At 39.1% G+C, this 26,732-nt stretch overlaps 2 protein-coding genes across 2 annotated transcripts; both read right to left on the bottom strand.

Annotated features, from left to right (window-relative positions):
• Positions 1-729: 729 nt before the first annotated feature.
• On the bottom strand, positions 730-8,749 carry LOC131983436 (interferon-induced protein 44-like). Its single transcript, XM_059348146.1, has 7 exons — positions 8,704-8,749; positions 8,535-8,568; positions 8,197-8,392; positions 3,693-3,842; positions 1,779-1,950; positions 1,582-1,682; positions 730-1,124 (listed from the first exon to the last, which is right to left on the bottom strand). Exons 1-7 carry the CDS (start codon positions 8,747-8,749, stop codon positions 927-929), a joined length of 897 nt encoding a protein of 298 aa, XP_059204129.1. The 3' UTR covers positions 730-926.
• A 7,806-nt stretch (positions 8,750-16,555) lies between these two features.
• LOC131983435 (B-cell receptor CD22-like) lies at positions 16,556-20,548 on the bottom strand. Its single transcript, XM_059348145.1, has 2 exons — positions 20,014-20,548; positions 16,556-16,824 (listed from the first exon to the last, which is right to left on the bottom strand). The coding sequence occupies exons 1-2, from the start codon at positions 20,297-20,299 to the stop codon at positions 16,556-16,558; spliced, it is 555 nt and encodes a 184-aa protein (XP_059204128.1). The 5' UTR covers positions 20,300-20,548.
• Positions 20,549-26,732: the final 6,184 nt, after the last annotated feature.

Below are 26,732 nucleotides of genomic sequence, written 5' to 3'. Positions count from 1 at the left end.
CATTAATGCAACATTGATGCACAGGGTAGACTGGGAGTTGTTTCAGAATTCCTTGTTGAAAAGGAGATTTTCTGCAGAAAGTTTCACCCTGAGCAGGCTCTGTGGGAGGTGAGGAAGAGGGGGAGGGGATTCTGGTCTCTGGTGGGACCAAGACCTTGTGTCCCTCTGGCCGGTGGAGAAAGAGGAAGATCAGAGGTGTGCTGGGCCTTTTACAGTAGACCACATATGGTGTTCACCAATGAACTCATATGTAGGTGTCGTAAACGCAACACATCTGTTCCTTGTCAGATGCCCATATTGGAGGGGAGATGTCTGGCTGTTTCTTGTCAGAGAGCCAAAAAGGAGGTGGATGGAAATGCTGCTGCATTTAATCCACATTAGTTCAAATTCACAAAGTAAAGGGAATTGCAGTAAAGGGAACTTACTAGGAGCTCGACAAGAATGAAAATAAGGATGAAGCCAAAGATGAATAGGTGTGTCTGAATCAGAGCTACTTGGCATAGTTGTAAACCTTTCTTTTTCACCTGGCAAAACTTTAAAAAAAAGTATTTTATTTTTTAGATGGTATGTTTGTTGCTTAATGTCCCTAAATGATAAATGTCACGTTGATTGCTAAACATCACTCCACAGTTTGATGCCTCGTCACATATATCATTAGAATCCATGTTTCGGCAAAGGAAAATATCCAGCATCAGGTTTTGTAAAGCTTATTCATACTTTATTCATTACAGTAAAGATACATTATGACAACAATAAAGAACTCCAGCAGTTGCACACAAATGTGGAATCAAACAATATAACTGCAACAGAGTATTAGTAAATAAATAAATACATACTGTAGGGTGGTTGGAAGCTGTGATGGATCTCACAAACACCAGCAGCTAGGCCTGCCACGCTAGTCAATATATCGACTTATCGTTCAATATTTAAAAATGGACGCATGAGTTTTTGTGGTTTGTTAGTGCGAGGTAGCAGAGGTAGCCGTCACCAAAGGTAACCATCTGCTTCAGTGCGCTCAGTATCAGAGCATCAGTCTCATCGTTGGGGCTGATTTCTGAATCGTAGTTCTTCACAAGATAGATGCAGTTCACTGGAATTTCCAAGAAACGGTGGCATTTGTCGACCTGAGTGTTAAAACAGCATCTCAGTTAAAAAGCAAAGTGGTGACCAAAGGAGATTTTTCATGCTACAATTCTAAAAACTTTTTAAACATTTCAATATTTAAAATCTAAAAAAATAGTGTCCATGTATCTTCTCATCATTCAATTATTCAATTGAATCCGGGAACAAAAAACAAATCAATATTTAATAACATTATTGAATTACATGAATTGATTATTAAATTACATTTTAAAAAATGCTGGAAAAGTTAATCAGACAGATGGACTTTGGAAGAAGAAGATTACTTTATTAATCCCACAATGGGGAAATTCAACCTCTGCATTTAACCCTTCCTTTTTTACACAAGTGAACACACCATGCAAGGAGCAGTGGGCAGCACATTACTGTGCCCGGGGAGCTGTGCAGGGGGGTTGCCCTGCAACTTTTAGTATGTTTGGAATGTAGGATGTAAATACACACCAGTTCCTTCAGGTAAATGCTCTTGTAGACATTGTTCAGATCTCTTTTCGCCTCAGGACAGGCTTGATCCACTTTGGTGATAATAACCATTTCGGGAATTCCTGTCAAGACAGAAACCTAATCAGTATTTTATGCATTTATTTGTAACCATAAACCCCAATATGACACCATTAGTCGACACAGAGTAAAATCCTTACCCATGTCACTGGCTGCGAGTCTGATGTCTCTTAGCTTATCCACAACTTCTTTAGGTACGAAATCTATTTGGTCGGCAGGAAAGACACAAACCAGGACTTGAACTTTGTCAGCCAGAGTGGGAGATGACCTGTAACCGCTATCACCCACCTTCAACCGCCGTTTGGGATTAAACTACGAAACGATAAAGATTCAGTCAAATAATGTCTTTTTTTGTAATGCAATTTATTTTGAAGTGAAAATATGAATTGTGTTTTGTGCGAAATACACGGCCGCCCTGAAAGTTGGAATGAAATATATTTTTTTTACCTCTTTCAATGAAATGATTGTGACAATGTGATTTATTCTTGACAGATAAAGTGTATATCTTCTCAAAATTGCATTATTCAATCTCTAACAAACATATCACAATGAAAATGAAACCAATATTAACAGATTGTGTCTGAAAACAAAATTATTCCAACTTTATGGGCGGCTGTGTAGTAAAAGATGAATAAATTAAAGGCAGCCTGTGGAGGTTTTGCCCTCTAGTGCTATGGAGCAATTTTTCTTTGAGTTTGTTCCTTCACCAAACCGGATCCCTTCCTCCCCCCAGCTGGGCCTTGAGATCCTGTCCATGTAAACCACAAACAGAATCGGAGACAAGGGGCAACCCTGGCGGAGGCCAACACCCAGTACCCCCACAAGACTCCCCGAGGGACACGCCGTAAGCCTTCTCCAAATCCACAAAACACATGTAGACTGGATGAGCAAACTCCCATGACCCCTCCAGAAGTCTCTGAGGGTAAAGAGCTGGTCCGTTGTTCTACGGCCAGGACGGAAGCTGCATTGTTTCTCTTGAATCTGAGGTTGGACAATCGGCCGGAGTCTCCTTTCCACCACCCTGGAGTAGACTTTCCCGGGGAGGCTGAGAAGTGTGATTCTACGGTAATTGGAACACACCCTCCGGTCCCTTTTTAAAAATGGGAACCACCACCCCGGTCTGCCACTCCACTGGCACTGTCCCAGACCTCCACGCGACACTCAAGAGGCGTGTCACGACACGACACATACAGTCACTGATAAAAATTTGTAGACCACCCTTTTTCTTCAAGTTCTTGTTCATTTTAATGCCTGGTACAACTAAAGGTACATTTTTTGGACAAATATAATGATAACAACAAAACTAGCTGATAAGAGTTTAATTTAAGAGCTGATATCTAGACATTTAACATGGATTTCTTGATAATGATTTTGGTTATTATCAAGGAAACCATGTTAAATGTCTAAATATCAGCTCTTAAATTAAACTATTATGAGATATTTTCGTTATCATTATATTTGTCACAACAAACAAATGAACAAGACACTGAAGAAAACAAGGGTGGTCTAATCATTTTTTCCATGACTTTATGAGAGTTTTGCGGTTCGGGGTACAAATCTTTCTAAAAAAAAAAAAAAAAATGAGCATGTCGTCATACATACACATATGGTTCTTGGCTGTAAAACAACCAACTGCAGTTTTGTTCAATTTACAAAACCACTGATCGGGGTTCAGGGGAAAAGATTTTCTGGTAAGGCATTTTAAAAGACAGTTTAAAAACTAATTTTGTACTTAAATTAGAAGTGAAGTAGTAGTTCAGTAAAAACGTGATGCACAAAACATGAGGGACAGAAGTTCTGTGATGTTTGAATCACATTGTTTACTTTTGTTTTTTTTACAACATGAACCCTGTTCTCCTGGGTGACAGTCTGATGTTTGTTGCTGTAATAGTAAACATGTAAACAATTTGGGAACAATTTTGCAACTGTTATATGAATTAGGAAATGCACTCAACACATTTGTTAACACTGAATGGAAATATGTCTTTTCTTTGCTGAGTACAAAACTCCACAGGGCACCTTTAAATGAAATCAGAGTTCAGAGAGGATCGTACCTCGTAATTTTCTGCAACATGTCCTTCCAGGGCCAGTTTGACCTCTTCCACATCAACTCCAGTGTTGGTGGCTTTCTCTAATCCCATGATGTCATTGAAAACGACAGAATAAAAGCCACCCGAAGCTTTCTTGAACTTGTACGTCTTGTACTGCAAACAGAAGATGCAATTATTTGCATCATTTTAGCAAATCTACATAGTATGAAAATACTAGAATATTCCCTCTGGGGAAATTGTGAAAGGGCCACGGGGGCTACTGCCGGTGTGTGTACACTACGATGAGATTCTTCAGAGATTTATAACAATTAATACTAGTAATGTTATGATACTATATAATATACAAGGAGCACACCTACAACAAGCATTCCTTTTCAAGTATTTATTTATACAGCAACCTATGACCTTTAACCTCAAAATGTGTGTGTGTGAAACATGTGTATCTGGAGGAGTGTGGGTGCTTACGCGCGCATTTGTGTGTGTAACTAAAATCACATAGAGCTACCTGTGTGTGTGCGTGCGTGCGTGTATCTGTAACTGTAATCACATAAAGTGACCTTTGTGTGTGTGTGTGCGCGCGTGCGTGTATCTGTAACTGTAATCACATAAAGTGACCTGTGTGTGTGTGTGTGTGTGTGTGTGTGTGTGCGTGCATGCATCTGTAACTGTAATCACATAAAGTGACCTGTGTGTGTGTGTGTGTGTGTGTGTGTGTGTGTGTGTATCTGTAACTGCAATCACATAAAGTGACCTGTGTGTGTGTGTGTGTGCATGTGTGTATCTGTAACTGCTATCACATAAAGTCACCTGTGTGTGTGTGTGTGTGTGTGTGTGTGTGTGTGTGTGTGTGCGTGTATCTGTAACTGTAATCACATAAAGTGACCTGTGTGTGTGTATCTGTAACTGTAATCACATAAAGTGTCCTGTGTGTGTGTGTGTGTGTGTGTGTGTGTGTGTGTGTGTGTGTGTGTGCATGTGTGTGTGTGTGTGCATGTATCTGTAACTGCAATCACATAAAGTGACCTGTGTGTGCGTGTATCTGTAATCACATAAATTGACCTGTGTGTGTGTGTGTGTGTGTGTGCGTGCATGTATCTGTTACTGTATGAGGGGTATTTTATGCCAGCACACTATACTTAAACGCCTAGAATGCGTCGCCTGTGCCAGCATAAAGTCTGATTAATAGGCGTGCTTACAGACACGCGTATTGCGAGTACACCAGATGACATGGGTGACGGGTGAAAAGTGCCACGAGCGAACGCAGTGGACGCCTGTGTGTGTGTGTAACGCGTGTACGTTAACAGTGTGTTACTCTGTGTAACAGTTCAGCTGTTACACAGAGTCTCAGCTTCATATGGTATTGTTGATAAGAAAGCACAACTTACAGATGAACTCCAAGCCCCCACAGAGCTGTCAGGATATTTCTATTATTTTCAGGCCAGTTTTTATTTTCTTGTTAACGAAATCTCTCTCTCTCTCTCTCTCTCTCTCTCTCTCTCTCTCTCTCTCTCTCTCTCTCTCTCTCTCTCTAGGTTTGAATGATATCGAATTGATATTTAATGATAGCAAGGGTGAAAGGGATAATTAAAATAATTTCAGCTACTTAAAAATAGTAGGCTAACAGTAAAGTGCAACGCTCACAGCCAGTTCCCAGCTTCGCGCGCGGACACACAGTTCATTACGCACCAGCTGTAATTAGGTAGGTTTACCTGCCTGCAGAAGCCGTAATCGCTGTCACCCCTGAATATTAAGTAGCCATGCGGACCTATCTAATGAATATTCAGTAGCCATGTGGACAGCAGTCCGTTCACAATATGATTCCATCGGACCTTATATCTACACTGTTTAACCCAATTCGGCACTTATGCACAGTCCCATTATGTTTTACAGACATTCGTAGTTAACTAATGAGGTAAAACATTTTGTTTAAGCTGCATTTTGCTGACTTTCACTCCTAAAACAGGCTAATTAAGCCTCCGGTTTTGGCCGGAAAAACGTTAAGTTTATCTGGTACGTACGAGATAGTCTTTCTCTTCATCTATAAGTTGTGCTTTCTTATAAACAATACCATATGAAGCTGAGACTCTGTGTAACAGCTGAACTGTTATAGGCGTACACGCGTTACACACACACACAGACGTCCACTACGTTCGCTAGTGGCACTTTTCACCCGTCACCCATGTTATCTGGTGTACTCGCAATACGCGTGTCTGTACGCCTATGTAGAATTGTACTTAACAGTCACGCGGGTCTTCATGTCACGTATTTGAGGCGTAGTTCACCCGTCACGCAGCCGTCACGTAGGCGTATGTGCAACAACGCGTGTACAGCGTCTGCGTGACGCCTACGTGACGCCTGTCTGTCCATTGAAAGTGAATGGAATTTACACGCGCACGTTAGACGTTTGATGTCATCGCATAGGCGCTGTACACGCGTTTTAGTATAGTGTGCTGGCATAAAATGCCCCTCATAGTTACTGTAATCACATAAAGTGACCTGTGTGTGTGTGTGTGTGTGTGTGTGCATGCGTGTATCTGTAACTGTAACCACATAAAGTGACCTGTGTGTGTGCGTTCATGCGTGTGTCCATCCGTGTGTTTGTGTGTGTGTGTCTGGGTCTCTTTTTCTGTGGGAGATACATCAAAGGATGAAAGGATCAAAGGCTTTGGGGTCGACCAATCAGAGCAGAGCAATCAACGGAATTAACTGCCACTGTAGAATGTTCTGGCACAGTGACAGCAGCCAGAGGTGGACAGACTGGAATTTCTGGCCTCGAACAGAAAGCATTTTTGGCAAAACCATAATACCTATCATTGATCCGACTTCACTTTGAGCGTCCTGAGTTCTTCCTGAACAGCTACATATGTTTTTTGTGAAGAAAAATGGAGAAATAGCTTTGTAAGAGTGATCTGAAAAACTGTTAAATATGCTTTTCTACAGAAATCTTCCTGCGTTTTTAATATGGGAGCCAATGAGGCTGTTGGTGGTGTTGGTGGATCATCTGTGCGTCCTACGCCCAAACTATAACTCTGACAGCTTTACCAGAGGATTGTGAGTGAGAAGAGAAATTTTCCTACATTTCTATGTATAAATTATTTCTGTAGAGTGGAATTTTGCGACGTTTTTCGCGACTTACGTCGCAAAAAATTAGTATTATGTGGAGAAAAGTAATAGCACACCGATCCCGATCAAACTGCACGTTTTGATATATAATTTGTCCTGCAACTCGAACAACTCTAAGTGCTCAAAGTTTATTTCTACAAAGTCCCGCTAGTAGACATATTATATATCAAAACATGCGATTTGATTGGGATCAGTGTGCTATTACTTTTCTCTACAGAATACGAATTTGCCCAAAATTTTGCATTGAAGTGAATGGGACGGAAGACAAAAAATGAGCAAAAAAAGAATAATTGGAGATTTTTAAACGTCTACTTCTCCGGCATAATTTCACCTAGAGACTCCATTTAAACTTTAAACAGTAGACACAAGTCTTGTGTATCGGTGTATTAATCCACGTTTCGATAGGTCATATAGTTTTTTATCAATCCCTGTTCAATGACCATGATCATTTTTGGAGAAATTCTGAGATTATAATGGGTGTGTATTGCATGGAATGTTTGTGTCACAGTGTGTGACATCATCGCCAGAGTGTAGAGGGAGAGAAAAAACTGTCAAAAAATACATTTGAAAACTGCGCTCCAGGCCGCAAATTCCACTCTACAGAAATAATTTAAACATAGAAACGTAGGAAAATTAGTCTTCTCCCTCACAATCCTTCTGTAGAAAAGCACATTTAACAGTTTTTCAGATCGCTCTAACAAAGCTATTTCTTAATTTTTCTTTAAGTAAAAGAACTCAGGACGCTCAAAGTGAAGTCGGATCAATGATAGGTATTATGGTTTTGCCAAAAATGCTTTCTGTTCAAGTGTCTGTTCCAGAAATTCCAGTCTGTCCACCTCTGGCTGCTGTCACTGTTCAGGGACATTCAGGTGGCAGTTAATTCTGTTGATTGCTCTGCTCTGATTGCCTTTTATCTTTGATGTTATTACAGTTACAGATACACGCACACACACATGCGCGTAACCGCTCACACTCCTCCAAATACACATGTTTCACACACACACACACACACACACACACACACACACACACACACACACACACAGGTTAAAGGTCATAGGTTGCTGTATAAATAAATACAAGGAATGCTTGTTGTAGGTGTGCTCCTTGTATATTATATAGTATCATAACATTACCAGTATTAATTGTTATAAATCTCTGAAGAATCTCATCATAGTGTACACACACCGGCAGTAGCCCCCGTGGCCCTTTCAGAATTTCCCCAGAGGAAATTTCCGAGTGATATTTTGTTCTTCACAGGAAATGCATTCATTTGGTCATTAATACTATTTTAGTCACTTACAATGTGTTTTTTTTGTATGAAACTCTTAAGAATTAAGGAACCTCTTTTAGCTTATTTTCACCACATTCAACAGTTAGTTACCTTTGTGGTGAAGCTTCTCCCAGAGATTGCATCTGTCGGAGCTCGACCAGTAACTCTGCCTTGTAAGACAGTGTCCACGGAGTTGATGAAACTGGACTTGCCGGCACCGATTGGTCCATGAAGCAGAATCCTGAGATGTTTGACTTCTCTCTTTCGACGTTCGTAGTTTTTCACAAAAGTGAGATTCTCCTGGTTGCTGTTGTTTATTAACAAGAAAAAACATTAGATTTGGATACTGTTTTGCTTTTATTATTAAATGCACAACAGTGAGTTTTATTGTTGTCACACACAAAATAAACCACACAAAAGAGGGCATCACACTGTTTGTTCATACTCACTCTGGCAGAGTCCTCCATGGCCAAGAAAGGAGCTCTACAAGGAAAAAATAACTCATGTTAACATAAGGTGAGACAAAGCTGTGTTTTAAAAATTAACATTATGCATTGCTTTTTGTTAATGTTGTCATTATTAGATTTAAGAAAAACCTTTGCAGTAAAGGGAACTCACTAGGAGCTGACTCTGAATCTGACTCTGAAGAGCTTTCCTGTCCCATGGCTGTATTGCTTTTTTTTTCTTCACAAAACTTTCTTCAGGGCTTACCTAAAAAGTTATGTCAAAATTTAAATAAAAGTCATATAAATTCTAACAGTTGACTTCAGTAAATAGTCCAACAAAATGAAACAGTAATAATAAGGGTTAGGTAGTAAATTAAACAAAATAAACCAAACAAGTTCACCACTACCAGAAAATCACTAAGGGTTATCAGAGGGAGTCGTAAATTAAACCAAATAAACATTTTAAAAAATTGGCACTACCAACAAATAAGCAAATAGCATTATTGTTTCGCTGTCACAATATTTTACAACAGAATTTGGTCCTTACCTTCTCTCATGTGGCTCTGGAGAGACTGACCACAGTGAAATGGAGGAGGGGTATCTATAGGGTTTCTTACTTTCACTTTCGTGTTTAGTTTATAGCAAACCATGTGACTTACAAGAACTCAGACCCCAGCCTGGTCCCACCCTAAATCAAAGTGTTTTGCTGTGTTATTAGATTACATTACATTAGAAATACTCTAGAATGCTGTATGAGAATAGAATAAGTACTTATGTAAACAAATACAGGTAAAAAAAAGAAAGAAGTAAAAAGCACTCCACACTATATTTACAACAATACAAATAAAAACGCCAGACTTAAGTTAAATAAAAATATGAACAAATAGAAATATAAAATGTAGAATAATATAAGGTAAAATAGTAAAATACAGATAAGTACAATATAATAAAATAGAAAAATGGAAATATAGACATGTACAACTATGGATATATGTAACAATATATCACTATTCACTATTTATCACTATGAATTTAAGTGATATAAGACGCTCAGAGCAAGCACTCCAAAAGTCAGACAACATAGTGTAAAGAGTGAGAACATTGTCTTGTTTATGTACGTTGACTACTAAACTTATGTATTTAAATTATTTTACAGATGTATTTATCATTTAAGTGGCAGCACTTTACATTCCAGCTCTTTAATAACATGGTAATAGCTTTGTATTAATAATGTGTATATACTCAAATGTATGTAACAAGGCAAAAATGGACCTAAAACATAGTAATAGTTATAAACAAAGAAACACAGGAGACCTGTGTGAAACCAAAAGTAAACAATGTTATATGAAGTAATGTAACTCCTCTTCAGTGCATCATCATATTAAATAACCAGCGTCCTTATAACTACTTCATTTTTGGCATTTATGAGCAGTTGTTTAACTTTGAAAGTATGTTTTATAACCTCTAACCGGGAACTTTTTACCCCTAACCTGAAAGAAGTAGTTTTGTAGTCTTGACAGAACAAATGATGGCCTTTTACTCTGCCTCAACTTAACAAAAGTGAAAGTGAAAAGTAGCAAAACAGAGAGCAGCCGTTAAATGTGCAGGAAAAACCCTTCACGCCCATAAGTGTGTGCTCATAAACATCCGTTCAACAGTCAAAACGGTTGTTTCAAGATAACAAGTCACAGTATTAAACGTGCTATTTTTACAGCATTACAAAAGAAATGTTTGTGACAAGAGGAGGATGAATTTCACAATTAGAAAATGGTAATAACACATAATTTTTTTATGTGATCTTGAAGGTATTATGCTTCTAATAGCCTATAATATTGTGAAAACAACCAATAGTATCTCATTGTCTGGCTATATCGCCACATTAATGTCACCATATTACCATTTTAATCAAATATTTCAGTAATATATCCTGATTTATTGTAAGCAGGTTACACGCGCCATTTGTAAAAGCCGGGGAAGTAGCGAGTTGTCACAAGCGACAATAAACATCTGCTCCTTTCATAGTGAGGTCCATAAATCCTGCTATACTGCTGGAAAGATGTGAGCAGCTCTTCACCTTAGAGCGTTCATTGTGATCCTGTGAAGACAAAGTGATTTTCTGCCCTTTCATAGTTCAGTCTGGTGTCGTGGAATGAGGTGGACAGTAGCACAGTGCTAACAGGCTAACAGTTAGCTCCGTAGCAGTACAGTGTGTATGTGCTAACAGTTAGCTCAGTAGCAGTACAGTGTGTATGTGCTAACAGGCTAACAGTTAGCTCAGTAGCAGTACAGTGTGTATGTGCTAACAGGCTAACAGTTAGCTCCGTAGCAGTACAGTGTGTATGTGCTAACACGCTAACAGTTAGCTCAGTACCATACGTCACCTCCAGAGTCTCTAAATCCCTCTGGGGATTATATATTTTCTTTGCAAAGAGACACGCTGAGTGAGCGGACGTTTGAGAGGGCGTGGCCTAAGACTTTCCCAGTGGCCACTTTTCCCCCTAAAGGAAACACGGCTTATGTGTTTTGTTGTGGTTTGTTTTATTTCCTGATGTAGAACACACATTTTTATCATCTCCGAGCACAGTGTGACTGATGGTGCTCATCTCTGACACGACATGTGGTCAATGTGTGTCAAATTAAAGGCCTTTTGGAGATATGACGAATATCATAATGATCGAATATTCGAATATCAAATCGATTAGTACTTTTGCCTGAAATGCACATCACTAATATTGAGTATCTTTGTAGTTGTTTTGTGTCTCTTTGTTGTTATATTGAGTATCTGTAGTCTTTTTGTGGCAATTCAGTGTCTCTTTGTAGTTGTTTTGTGTCTCTTTTAGTCATTTTGAGTCTGTTTGTGTTCATTTTGAGACTTGTTGTGGTTGTTTTTTAATCTCTCCCTGTATGTGTTTCTTCAAGTGAGATTTTGAAGCCCGGGGGAGCTGTCACTTTAAACCCAACAGGTCTGAGCCCAGTGGGCCTATTCATTTTTTATTAATTATTATATTTTAATACATAATTCAATAAAATGTGCAAACTGTTGTTGCCAGCTAGTCAGCCATTTCTGCTGTTTCTGTAAACTTTCTTCTTTGGGCAGTCGACCAGATTTGAGGAGAAATTGTACCGACTGCAGTGAGTCAACATGACCAGCAGAGGGAGCCATTAGTACAACAACTGCAATTTATTTCAAATGAGTTCATCTTCTATTTCTGGCTTTCTATTCCAGTCCTGTCATGTAATTCCTTCTAAACGTAGAGGGTCTTACAGTAAATGAAAGCTCAGACTGTTATTGGGACATATGAATCTGTCATTGATAGACAGACAGTGTAACATAAAAAACTAGAAAATTTCCTCTGGGGAAATAGTGAAAGGGCCACGGGGGCTACTGCCGGTGTGTGTACACTATGATGAGATTCTTCAGAGATTTCAAACAATTAATACTAGTAATGTTATGATACAATATTATATACAAGGAGCACACCTACAACAAGCATTCCTTTACAAGTATTTATTTATACAGCAACCTATGACCTTCAACCTCAAAATGTGTGTGTGTGTGTGTGTGTGTGCGTGCATGTATCTGTAACTGTAATCACATCAAAGGATCAAAGGCAATCAGAGCAAAGATCAAAGGCTTTGATCAGAGCAGAGCAATCAACAAGGCAAGGCCAGTTTATTTGTATAGCACAATTCAACACAAGGTAATTCAAAGTGCTTTACATACACATTAAAAACAGCAAGACACAATTGAAAACAGTAAAAACAGTCAATTAAAACAGGGAAATAGAAATAAAAATACAAATTAGATAAAATAAGATAGATAAAATAATAAAAAGCACAAGTCAAACATTGCGTAGTTAAAAAGTAAGGGCAGTAGAGTAGAGCAGATAAGTGTTCAAGTTAAGAGTACGCTGCAGTAAACTATAGTGTTTTTAGTCCTGATTTAAAGGAGCTGAGCGTTTGGGCAGACCTCAGATCTACAGGCTTAATTCATATTCCGTAGAGAAAAGTAATAGCACACCGATCCCGATCAAACCGCATATTTTGATATAAAATTTAAATATATTAAATATGTCATAATTAATATATGTAATATGACTAGTAGCGGGATGAAATTGTGTCCGGAAGAGGAAGAACAAAAAATCCACAGTATAACAATAGTGCTCGGGGCTTTGTATATGGTGCGATTGCCCCGTGGCCCTAATTACCTGACAAAGAGAGGAGAAAGACTACAAATCCACCTGCTGCTGCAGTTAATCTCATAGCTGCTCCTCTCATCGTTGCTTCAGTGACAGTATAACAAATAAGATTAATGCACAGGATTCATATGAGTCACATCAAACACTTTCAATATAAAAGGAAGTTATCCTCTGTGGGCATGAGACAGCTGGAGACAGAAAGCAGGTGCTTTAAACACACCAGACTTCCTTCCTCTTCACTCTTTTGGTGGACCAGATGCTAGTAAACGGCAATGAATATTACTTTTTGTTAGTTGTTTTGCAGCATGAGAGACCAGGGGAACGACTGAAACGTCACTTTACACTTCAGAGCATGATGGGACAGTCAAACAGCCTTGGCCCCATGACTTAAAACAATATATTGCTGAAATAATGTCTGCAAAAAATATGTAGACGTAACGGTTATTTGAGGTTATTATCTTGGGTTTGAATTGGATTTGCATTTCCTAAAAATCCAGGATGTTTATTTTTAATAATGTATGTCAAGAAGAAATTGGATTAAAAAAACAACTGTAAGCATTTTAGCCATGTTTTTATTTTTAAAACATCAATACAGAACAAGTGAAAGAAAATATATCTACAAATGCAACACAGAACCAAATATATGAGCCACAATAAAAGGAGAACAAAGAAACAAGATAGATGAATGAAAATAGATCCATCCATCCATCCATCATCCATCCATCCATCCATCATCCATCCATCCATCCACCCATCCATCCATCATCCATCCATCATCCATCCATCAATCCATCCATCCATCATCCATCAATCCATCATCCATGCATCCATCATCCATCCATCCATCCATCCATCAGTTCATCCATCCATCCATCCATCCATCCATCCATCCATCCAACCATCATCCATCCATCCATCCATCCATCAGTCGATCCATCCATCCATCCATCATCCATCCATCCATCCATCCATCCATCCATCCATCCATCCATCCATCCATCCAACCATCATCCATCCATCCATCCATCCATCCATCATCCATCCATCCATCCATCAGTCGATCCATCCATCCATCCATCATCCATCCATCCATCCATCATCCATCCATCCATCCATCAGTCAATCCATCCATCCATCATCCATCATCCATCATCCATCCATCCATCCATCCATCCATCCATCCATCCATCATCCATCCAGCCATCCATCAGTCGATCCATCCATCCATCATCCATCCATCCATCCATCATCCATCCATCCATCCATCAGTCGATCCATCCATCCATCCATCATCCATCCATCCATCCATCCATCATCCATCCATCCATCCATCAGTCGATCCATCCATCCATCCATCCATCAATCCATCATCCATCCATCCATCCATCCATCCATCATCCATCCATCCATCCATCATCCATCCATCCATCCATCAGTCGATCCATCCATCCATCCATCCATCAATCCATCATCCATCCATCCATCCATCCATCCATCCATCCATCCATCCATCATCCATCCATCCATCCATCATCCATCCATCCATCCATCAGTCGATCCATCCATCCATCCATCCATCAATCCATCATCCATCCATCCATCCATCCATCCATCCATCAGTCGATCCATCCATCCATCCATCCATCAATCCATCATCCATCCATCCATCCATCCATCCATCCAATTGATATATTTGACCTGATGATTGTACCAACAAAGTATTTAAGGGATAAGTAAAGTAATAAAATGTGACAAATGTCATGGCAATCCATCCTACAGCAGTTGAGAAATTTCAGATGAAAGGTCAAGAAATCCCACCGATCGGTAGGATTTATCCTCGGAGAACCATGGATATTTCTACTAAATTTTGATAAAAATCCATCTAATATTTGTTGAGACATGTCACAAAAAGACAAAAATGTTCCTCAGACTAGAGTTTCCTGTTGTGTCGAGCAGTTTTGCTGACTGTACTGTACAATGCAGCTTGATCCTCCACAGTTCTCCGACCTCTGGTTCTGAGCAGAAAAATAAAAAAACACCAATGCAAATTTCAGTGACAGTAAAAATGCAATAAAGAAAGTTCAACAGTAGTAAAAAATGATGCAGTTAAATACATAATAAACCATTCAACAATGTGATGTTCTGTGAGAGGTGCAGCACACCTTGGAGGACTACTGGCACTGTTGAGTTGGACAGCAGCATACTCCACTTCTTCTTCTTCTTCTTCTTCTTCTTCTTCCTCATGTGTGCAGGATCCAGCTGGTCTGATGTTGGAGTAGACAGGATCTGTCTGGTTCTGAGAGAATCGGACACTCGCATAGTGGACTTCAACCTCCTCCTTTGACTGAAAAAGTAAAGAGACATTTTTGCTAAATGTTGGAGATATCAATCACCATAGAAACACAGCCTTTTTTTGATTCAATGAAACTAGAAGGCGAGAGCTCACAGCACTGCAACTTCACAAAACACAAGCAAATTAAGAAAACATCTTCATCAATTTGACAACACATGCGCAGCATTTAGAAAACGTGATTCAAAGACCAACAACACATTAAGTAAAAGCAGTGCAAAGACCGCAACATACATTACAACACATTAAGGAAAAGAGATGCAAATATGACAACTATTGCTGCCAGACTTTTATTTTGTCATGTGAAATTTCAAGTTTTAGTTGCTTTACTTTTACATTCAGCAATAATTGTATTTTCTTATATTTTTTTCCATATAATTCACTGTAATTTAACATTGAAGACCATGAAGCAATTTAATAATTCTGGTAAAAAAAGAAAAAAAATTCTACTATGCCCCATGTTATTAATTTACAGATTTCAATGTCCATTTCACGGTTAATATTTAGAATATTAATTTACTTTTTTTATGGCATTTGTTAGAGTCAGAAATTCATAGTTACCTTTTCACTGTTGTCTGGTCTCTCTCCAGGCTCAGATGATTGCTTGGAGGCCCTCTTTGTTCTCCTTAGGAGAATTAATCAAAAACAAAAGAATTCATAATTTAGTTGCCTACAAACAAGACTGCAAACAAGACTTGATTTCCAGGTATAAAATGCATAATGCTTTAGAAAACACCGATCTGCTCACCTAATCAGTAGGAAGACAGAAAGCCCTATAATGGCCAGGAAAACAGCAGTGGTAGTTGCAATGATGGCTGATTTCCATGGTTTTGTGAAAACTGTGAAAAATAAACCAGTTTATTACATATTAGATGTCTTTTATGGCTTAAAATAACATGGAAATTCTGACAGGGCAGAATTAGTTAGACTGAATAAAAACTAACAGTCCTTCTGTCTATAATAATTCAATTTATTTTCATGTAAAAACTGAGGATTTTTTTTAGGAACATTTGTGTTTAAAAAATATCCCTATTTGTGCAAGAAAACTCCGCAGTATGTCATATATATGGGTGATTATGATGTCTGCCATGTACCTGTTGCAACAGTCAGATGTAAAGTGGAGTTACGGCGTCCTCTGCTGTTCTGGGCTTCACAGTAATAATTCCCACTGTGTTCAGCTCTGAAGTCAGTGATGGTGAAGATCTGTCCTGATGCTTTCGCTGAGTCTTCATTCTCCTTGTACCAGGTAATGTTAGCTGCTGGGTTAGCATCACTGCTGCAGGTCAGATTCACTGAACTGCCCTCCACTATCTCAGCAGAGGAACTCGCTGACACTGAGGGACGCTTTGGAGCATCTAGTGAGCAATTCAACAATATGTATGGAGACATTTACAATAAAGTTAGCATGCATTATTAGGCAATACTTTTGACGGGTGTCTTTGTTGTTTTTTTGTTGTCTGTTTTTAAATAAAATGCTACTTACACGCGACATCTATGAATACAGATGAAGAGTTGATCACTCCGTGTTGATTCTCAGACTTGCAGTAGTAGATCCCTCTGTCCTCAGAGCTGATGGAGGTGAAATGGTAACTTCCTTCTTGTCCTCGAAGCGGTGATTGGTTCCCCTTGTACCAGGTAATGCTAGCTGCTGGGTTAGCATCACTGCTACAGGTCAGAGTCACTGAACTGCCCTCCACTATCTCAGCAGAAGGACTCACTGACAGAGAGGGACGCTTTGGTGCATCTGCAGAGGAATATCTCAATCAATAACAACAATAACATCTTTTTTTTTAGAAACATGCCTTCTTAAAGCCCACATTTTATCAGAGCTTGGCGCCTTGCGTGCCCCTACGTACATTTTTTGCACATTTCCATTTTAAAATACTCAATTAACAACTGTGTTAATGCTAGTGGGATAAAATTTTGCAAGGATATCCATTTTCTTTCAACTTTTAAAATTTCAACCTTGGATCAATTGATAGGGCGATATTTCACTGTGTAAAAAAATAGTTCCTCGTAATACCATTAGGACATTTTTTGCACCATTGACTCCCATTCAATCATACATTTTTGACCCTAGTCTAATTTGAGCCTAAAATTATGTTATAATTCGAATGCTCTTGTACAGTACATCACCGGAAAGGTCTTGGCCTGGAGAGTAACATATATCAATTTGAAGGTTCTATAATATTCTTGCTTTGAGATATTGACCTTTGAACCTTAACCCTGGGGCATATTTGAAGGCTTATAACTAAGGGACAAAAAGGGTTACAGACATGAGACCTACTGTTATAGAAAGGTGTTGACATAGTCTATAATGTGAGCATAGTCACTAAGGGGTGGGGGTGGGGGGATTTAGGAAATGCTGAAAAAATAAAAAATCCCCTATTGAACAAGACAATATTTAAAGTCTGATGCCAAAAATGTGATTGACATCCCCTCAAAACCCTGGAAAGCCACTAATTAAGTATTTCCAACCTCCAATTTTAGGGGAAACCCTGTTTTATAAAAAAAAACTACAACTCCCTAGACCTCTCTTCAGTACTTATGTCGACATCAGCACCATAGTTGTAGTTCTTCCGTTTTAGGGTTAGGGTTAGGGTTGTGAAAACCTATTTCTACCCAATATATCGAATATCACACACTGTCTAATAAATAATTATACTGCATGTGTATTAGCCTCTTCAGTGTCACGTGGAGGTCTGGGACAGTGCCAGTGGAGTGGCAGACCGGGGTGGTGGTTCCCATTTTTAAAAAGGGACCGGAGGGTGTGTTCCAATTACCGTGGAATCACACTTCTCAGCCTCCCCGTAAAGTCTACTCCAGGGTGCTGGAAAGGAGGCTCCGGCCGATTGTCGAACCTCAGATTCAGGAGGAACAATGCGGCTTCCGTCCTGGCCGTAGAACAACCGACCAGCTCTTTACCCTTTCGAGGCTCCTGGAGGGGTCATGGGAGTTTGCCCATCCAGTCTACATGTGTTTTGTGGATTTGGAGAAGGCTTATGACCGTGTCCCTCGGGGAGTCTTGTGGGGGGTACTGCGGGAATATGGGGTACCGGGCTCGTTGCTACGAGCTATCCGGTCCCAATATAACCAAAGTGAGAGCTGTGTCCGCATACTCGGCACAACGTCAAACACGTTCCCGGTGGATGTTGGCCTCCGCCAGGGTTGCCCCTTGTCTCTGATTCTGTTCCTGGTCTTCATGGACAGGATCTCAAGGCTCAGCCGGGGGGAGGAAGGGATTCGGTTTGGTGACCTCAGAATTGCATCTCTCCTTTTTGCAGATGATGTGGTTCTTTTGGCTTCATCAAGCCGAGACCTCCAGCACTCACTGAGGCGGTTTGCAGCCGAGTGCGAAGCGGTTGGGATGAGAGTCAGCACCTCCAAGTCTGAGGCCATGGTTCTCTCGGTGAAAACGGTGGACTGCCCCCTCTGGGTGGAGAGAGGTACTGCCTCAAGCGAAGGAGTTCAAGTATCTTGGGGTCTTGTTCACGAGTGAGGGTAGAACGGAGCGTGAGATGGATAGGCGGTTTGGTGCGGCGTCAGCAGTGATGCGGGCGTTGTACCGGACCATTGTGGTGAAGAAGGAGCTGAGCCTGAAGGCAAAGCTCTCGATTTACCGCTCCATCTACGTCCCAACCCTCACCTATGGTCATGAGCTTTGGGTAGTGACCGAAAGAACGAGATCGCAGGTACAAGCGGCCGAAATGAGCTTCCTCCGTAGGGTGGCTGGGCTCAGCCTTAGAGATAGGGTGAGGAGCTCAGACATCCGGAGGGAGCTCGGAGTAGAGCCGCTGCTCCTTTGCGTCGAAAGGAGCCAGTTGAGGTGGTTTGGGCATCTGGTAAGGATCCTCTCGGGCGCCCCCCGTTAGAGGAGTTCCGGGCACGTCCAACTGGTAGGAGGCCCCGGGGAAGACCCAGAACACGGTGGAGGGATTATATCTCTCGCCTGGCCTGGGAACGCCTCGGGGTCCAGGAGGAGCTGGACGTTGTGGCTGGGGAGAGGGGCGACTGGAATGCCCTACTAAGCCTGCTGCTCCCGCGACCCGGCCCCGGATAAGCGGACGAGAATGGATGAATGGATGGTGTATTATCTATGCTAAAAAAAGACAACAGTGTTTGTTTAATGAAGATATTTTAAATAAAACAGGAGAGCAGCGCCAACTGGTCTGCTCATGAAATGGAATGGAGCCCGAGGCATTTACAGTGAAGCGCGATTCAATGAGATTGCACCACATCCGGTAGATTACAAAATAAAACAGTGGACAAATCTGATCTTAAGTCGTCACTTTGTCAACATTAGTGTCTCCCGGTGCAACAGAATAATATGTTGGTCAGCAAATCAACCTCAGGCACAAGGCATGTAATGGGCGAAGGTTTGATCCGTCAAATACACAGAGGATCACGGAGATTTCAAAATAAAACACAACTGTCCGCCATGTTTTTTGTTCTGACCGCTGGAACCTTGAAAGTCACGTGACTTGGAACAAACCAATAGGAACAAATATCCATGGAATAGCCACGGGATATGACTGTCATTAACTTGCATTGTAGCGAAATCCGTGTCAGTTTCACGGAAATTTGAGTGATTCCGTGGCTATTCCACGGATTCCTGTGAGACCAGGTTGAAATATTTCATATTTTGTGTTTTTACCATTTAAAACATGTGGGTTAACATTCCTAAAAGGGCATTAAAATTATTTTAAAAAATGCATGTAAATTTTATAGTAATGATCAGGACTGAAGTTAGTCAAAAGATTTCATGCATTGAAAGTGAAAAAGAAATTCATATATATTTTATAGCACTTTTTAAGAAGTGAACACCAAGGGTAATACATGAACATTTTCTCAAGGGGCGCACAAGGATTAATAAAGAGCAAAAAAATAGGACAGATGTGATGTAAGTGTTGCTTACAATCTGCATTTTACTCACATTTGACATCAATGAAGAGGTTTCCTGATGTCTTCCTCCCCAGCTTGTTCTCAGCTGTGCAGTGATACTGTCCAGAGCCAGAGGACTGGATGGAGCTGAGGACAAGCTGTCGTTCACTGAGAAGCTGATGAGTTTGATTTCCATTCTCCTTGTACCAGGTAATGTTAGCTGCTGGGTTAGCATCACTGCTGCAGGTCAGAGTAACTGAACTGTTCTCCACTGTCTCAGCAGAGGGACTCACTGACACTGAGGGAAGCTTTGGAGCATCTGGAGGAGATTTAAACATATGTGAACTTTCAGATAAGAGAGTTATAATTTTTTTATTTTTTGTATCCTAAAGAGAAGCATTAAACCAGAGAGAAGCTACAGAAAGTTAAACGGACGTTTTGCACCTTGCTCAGATTTATCAACCCCCCCAAGATGTATAGGTAACACAGTGGTAATTTACTATTTTTAATTTTATTTAATTTTATTTTAATTTTTATTTATTTTTTATTTTAATTGTAATTTTATTTTAATTTTATTTTTATTATTATTATTATTATTATTATTATTATTATTTCTTTATTTGGTGTATTCCTTGTCTGCATGCTGTTCTATTTGTTTATTTCCTCCCCTTTTCTGTGATTTGTCATGTGAGTGAACTGTGGCAATAATAGAAAAAAAAACCTCCGTTTACCTTTCTTTTTTTTTTCTTTCCCACAAAAAGCAGAGTGTCCACAAACCAACCAAACTAACATAATAATCTTTAACTGCATAAGACTGCTCGCAGACTTTTTGCACCTTACTCAAATTTAACACCTGTGTTAAAGCTAAATAATAATAATAATAATAATATTACTATTTGTGTGGAGGTAGTGCTAACAAAAAGGCTTGGAAGGGGAATTACAGTTTTGAAATCACAAACACACAGTGTCCATGCAGACACTAAAACTTGACTTCTGGATTATTTGGCTGAAACAAACAGAAGTGAACTCACACACTGCAGGCGAGGGGAACATCTCGTGTCCTTGTACAGCACAAGAATAGTTGTCTGCAGGATCTAATGGGTTCGGATGAAAATAAACTTTTTTATCTTCAACTTTCTGTCCATTCTTGTACCAGATGTAAGAGTAGCGATCAGGCAGCGGACACTTGTTGAGGCAGGTCAGCTCTGTCCAGGTGGGATACCCATTTACTGTTGATCTCCTCACATCTATGAAGAGCTGTGGGTCTGTGATTTACCAGCAGAAATATGGCGTCATATTTGAGTCAAAAGTCGATAACACATCTGCAAGCGCATTTATTTCGTGTCACGCTCGCAGATTTCAACTGCCGCGCGCACTTTTTTGATCTTCGCGCACATATTCAGCAACCGCGTGAAGCAGATTCTCCCCCGTGCTCACTCGCAGTGGAGCTCTGCTAGCGCGGAGCGAGGACTTTTGTTTTCAAAATAAAGTACCTCAGGTTAACGTATTTCACAACTTGAAGACGTCATGATGGGCGGGGACAGACCTGAAGTTTATTTATATACAGTCTATGAAACAAACAGAGATCGCTAAGTGAACACCTCCTGCAGCAGCACCACATACCCACTGTACTGCTACAGAGCTAACTGTTAGCCTGTTAGCACATACACACTGTACTGCTACAGAGCTAACTGTTAGCCTGCTAGCACATACACACTGTACTGCTACAGAGCTAACTGTTAGCCTGCTAGCACATACACACTGTACTGCTACAGAGCTAACTGTTAGCCTGTTAGCACATACACACTGTACTGCTACAGAGCTAACTGTAGCTAACTGCAGCTAACGAGGTCGGCCGGCTTGTTAACAAGAGGCTCTTGTTAACAAGCCGGCCGACCTCGTTAGCGCTCGTTAAGACCGAGTCGCTGGATTTGTCTCGAGTCATTAATGAGGAGATGTTGATTCTCTTCCGGTTATATCACTTCATTACGCGTGAATTCGCGAGATCCAGAACTGGGCCCTCATTAAATAATGGAATAATTTAAAAAATGAAAATGAAAATGAAATAGGCCTATTTGTGGAAGAAATATGTAATATATATTTGAGTTAAAAGCTTTTTATTTGTTTTCTTCCTAATTGTCCTTGAACTCGTGGTCAAGAGCTCCACCGCGAGCGAGCATGGGGGAGAATCTGCTTGCTGCAATGTGCGCGAAGATCAAACAAGTGCGCGCGGCAGTTGAAATCTTTGGCGACACGAAATAAATGCGCGTGCAGATGTGTTATCGCTCGCGCGACTTTTGACTCAAATATGACGCCATACAGAAATGTTATTATCAAATCAACTGTCAACATATGCATGAATGTAATGTTTCCTACAGAACAAACATTTGAAAGTAACTGATTTCCAGTGAAGGTGTTACCTGTGACAGACAGAGTGACTCCAGGTGAACCAGTGTATTTCCCTGTTGAAATGTCTGTTATGAACCTGAACTTGTACTCAGCTGAGTCGCTCTCTCTCAGGCCTGTGATACTCAGAGCGCAGTTGTTGTTGTTAGAACTGTACTGCACACGATTCTTGTAATCTGAGACCTTCTTCAGATCCACAGGTTGAGTTTTACTCTCTCTAAACCAGAAAGCATTCCGAACTGAAGTATATGAATTGTGTTTCCTGTTTGGGTATCTGTAGGTGCAGCGTATGTCAACTGTTGATCCTGTTAAGCCACAGATCTGAGAAGAAGAGTAAGTCACTCCCCAGCCGTTTTCACCCTGCATTGCTGTAACACAGAGGACATGAGAGACCACAGTCAAAGTCACACTGTAAATAATTCTGTTGCTTTTACAGGAAAAAAAAAATGTCGGCTGTGGTTCCCAGAATAATTCTGCAAAAAATACAGTACAAATGTAAACAACTTCACAGAACAACTTGTAAGTTTTACTTGTGCATAATGTTGCATAAATAATTAGTATAAAAGCAGCATCATCCTGTTAAATTAGCAGTAAAGGACGCTATAATCTACAACTTTAAAATGTATTTTTTTTTAAATTACTACAGTTTTAGGATGTAAAATGTAGAAGTTGTTCTGTAAAGATGTTGACATATGTTCTGTATTTTTTACGGAAATATTCTAGTAACCACAGCTGACAGTTTATTTCTGTAAAAACAACGGGACATTTTTGCAGTGCAGATCAGAGGACGGAGTTGAATATTTAGTGGAAAAGCTTCAGTATGTAAACCTGGGTCTCCTTCCTTGAGTTACCTCAGAGACTGATTAAAACCACAGCCTGTATCTAAATAATGGACTGAATGCCCGTTTGAAGCATCGAGTTCAGCGTTACTGCTGTCGTCATCTATGTATCTTGAGACCGGAAGAGACCATATTTGGAGTGGGGAGGCGTGAGGACGGGTGTATATCAAAACAAACTGTTAAAACTAAAACTAAAAATCAAACATTTGAATCTTTAGTGTCTTTTAGTACAACCAAACGCTGAACAAGACATTTTAAAATAATTAAAATGTTCAAATAAACTTTGATGAAGTGAAAATTTTAAAGCCTTTTAAAGGTTAAAGTTCTCAAAGGTTTTTTTTGGTCTTTTTGTGTCTTTTTTGGTCATTTTGTGTCTTTTTTTGGACATTTTGTATGTTGTTGTTTTTTTTATCATTTTGTGGTCAATTTGTGTCTTTTTTGGTCATTTTGTGTGTTTTCTGGTCATTTTGTGTCTTTTTGGACATTTTGTATCTTTTTTTGATCATTTTGTGGTCAATTTGTGTCTTTTTTGGTCATTTTGTGTATTTTTTTGGTCATTTTGTCTTTTTTTGGTCATTTTGTCTTTTTTTGTCATTTTGTGTCTTTTTTTGGCCACTTTGTGTCTTTTTTTGGACACTTTGTGTCCTTTTTTTGGTCATTTTATGTCTTTTTTGGTCATTTTGTGTCTTTTTTTGATTATTTTGTGTCTTTTTTGGTCATTTTGTTTCCTTTTTTTGGTCATTTATGTCTTTTTTTAGTCATTTTGTATCTTTTTTTGATCATTTTGTGGTCAATTTGTGTCTTTTTTTGGTCACTTTGTGTCTTTTTTTGGTCATTTTGTCGTCATTTTGTGTCTTTTTTTGGCCACTTTGTGTCTTTTTTTGGTCACTTTGTGTCCTTTTTTTGGTCATTTTATGTCTTTTTTTGGTCATTTTATGTCTTTTTTGGTCATTTTGTGTCTTTCTTTGATTATTTTGTGTCTTTTTTGGTCATTTTGTTTCCTTTTTTTGGTAATTTTATGTCTTTTTTTAGTCATTTTGTATCTTTTTTTGATCATTTTGTGGTCAATTTGTGTCTTTTTTGGTCATTTTGTGTTTTTTTAGTAATTTTTTGTGTCTTTTTTTTGTCATTTTGTGTCTTTTTTTGGTCACTTTGTGTCTTTTTTTGGTCATTTTGTCTTTTTTTGTCACTTTGTGTCCTTTTTTTGGTCATTTTATGTCTTTTTTGGTCATTTTGTGTCTTTTTTTGATTATTTTGTGTCTTTTTTGGTCATTTTGTTTCCTTTTTTTGGTCATTTTGTCTTTTTTTAGTCATTTTGTATCTTTTTTGATCATTTTGTGGTCAATTTGTGTCTTTTTTGGTCATTTTGTGTTTTTTTAGTAATTTTTTGTGTCTTTTTTTGGTCATTTTGTGTCTTTTTTTGGTCACTTTGTGTCTTTTTTTGGTCATTTTGTCTTTTTTTGTCACTTTGTGTCTTTTTTGGACACTTTGTGTCCTTTTTTTCATCATTTCATGTCTTTTTTTGGTCATTTTATGTCTTTTTTGGTCTTTTTGTGTCTTTTTTTGATTATTTTGTGTCTTTTTTGGTCATTTTGTTTCCTTTTTTTGGTCATTTTATGTCTTTTTTTAGTCATTTTGTATCTTTTTTTGAACATTTTGTGGTCAATTTGTGTCTTTTTTGGTCATTTTGTGTTTTTTTAGTAATTTTTTGTGTCTTTTTTTGATTATTTTGTGTCTTTTTTGGTCATTTTGTTTCCTTTTTTTTGTCATTTTTTGTCTTTTTTTAGTCATTTTGTTTCTTTTTTGGGCCATTTTGTGTTTTTTTTGGTCATTTTGTGTCTTTTTTGGCCAATTTGTGTGTTTTTGTGGTCATTTTTGGTCATTTTGTGGTCAATTAGAGTCCTTTTTTGCTTAATTTTATGTAATTTTTTGGTCATTTTGTGTCTTTTTTTTTTATCGTTTTGTGTCATTTTTTGGTCAATTTGATTCTTGTACTCAACATATCTGTGTTCAAGAAATTACAACTAGACTACTGTTCTGATCTTTGGAGTTGTCTGTCACCTTTAGCATCTGTATCTGTTTTTGATACCTACAATAAATCCCACACAAGGCTGTAATTCAAATCTACCTGGTCGTCAAGTGTTTTTCTTTGAAGATTTTCTACGACAATAACAGAGAACAAACATAGTTTACTCCTCTGTCTGTCCAGCTTTCTAAAAATACAACCAATATGGTTTTAATCATTTTAATTGCTTGTTTCAATTGTCTTTATTGTCTCTTTAAATACACTTGTACCGTCTTACTATATTTTAATTGAGATATGAGAAAATTCACAAACCATGCCAAGAATCGGACACAGACATGTCCATACACCCGAGCAGAAGTACTGAGTGCACTTCAATTGTGCATTGCAGCACTTCACATGTAAAATCTACACTCCGAGCACAGAATGGCTGAATTTAATATTCACATTTTGTAATAATAAAAAAAATAGCTGTACAAATACCTGGTACAGTGAGGAGAAGGACAAGAACTCCACATGCTGCTGCTGCTGTTAATCTCATGACTGCTCCTCGCAAATCTCTGTGAGAATCAAAGTCAATAAAACAAGTCTGCAGGTGAAAAACGTAAAGGAGCAAATGAGTCAAAAGCACTTGAAAAAGAAAGTTGTCTTGGCAAGTTAACATTTCTCTGTTTTCTGAAAGCAGAAAGCAGAAGTCAAGTTGTTAAAAATACATCCAATTCCTTCCTCTTCAAGTAATTTACATGCTTGATGAGCCAGACATCAGTAGATATACTCAAAGCAAAGAAGTCACTTGTTTGTGTAAAGTTCCAGTTTCCTCATATGATCTTTTTAAGATTTAAGATTTAAGTGTGATAAACTAGCTTTGTGGCACATCAGAAAACCACACTAGTACAAGGAAGCTCATCTAAAGAGTTGACACAGTTTATAGTCTGAAAAATTAAAAAAAAAAAGTCTGAGAATTAAAGGCAGATAACTTAAAAAGCATCAGTGGGACAAAAAAGTGGAATTCAAAGAGGAAAGCAGTGTAATTTATCCATCCTCCCTCCATCGCTCCTCCAAAGCTCAAATACTATCTGTTCTTTGTGAACATTGTGTCCCAGGTTTGCATCCATATAGTTGATCTACTCTTATTTCATATTTGATAATGCAATCTGCATATTGTCTCCCCTACTTTTTCCCCCACTACGGTCATGCATACATTCTGGAAACACCCACATGCCGTCAGACAGACAGGTGGAGATCTGCATGCTACTGAGTCAACCTTTCTAGTGGCGCCTGTTATGGTTTCCCATTTCATCAAGATTTTTAGGAGGAGATCAGCCTACAGCACCATGTTGCTTTTATAGCAGCCTTCAGCTCATCTGGTGGCTCTCATCTTCCTCTTGACAACAGCCCATAGACTCCTACGGGGAGTTTGCTGGCCAGTCCAGCCCAGTAACACCATGGTCACTGAAGCAGCTTTTGGCACCTGGCCAGCAGCATCTCCAAAGAGCTGCTGGA

The sequence above is a fragment of the Centropristis striata genome, chromosome 13 (assembly GCF_030273125.1).
Source record: "Centropristis striata isolate RG_2023a ecotype Rhode Island chromosome 13, C.striata_1.0, whole genome shotgun sequence".
Lineage (NCBI taxonomy): Eukaryota > Metazoa > Chordata > Actinopteri > Perciformes > Serranidae > Centropristis > Centropristis striata.
Note: the sequence above shows the minus strand (reverse complement) of the source record. Positions and strands in the feature narration are given on the sequence as shown.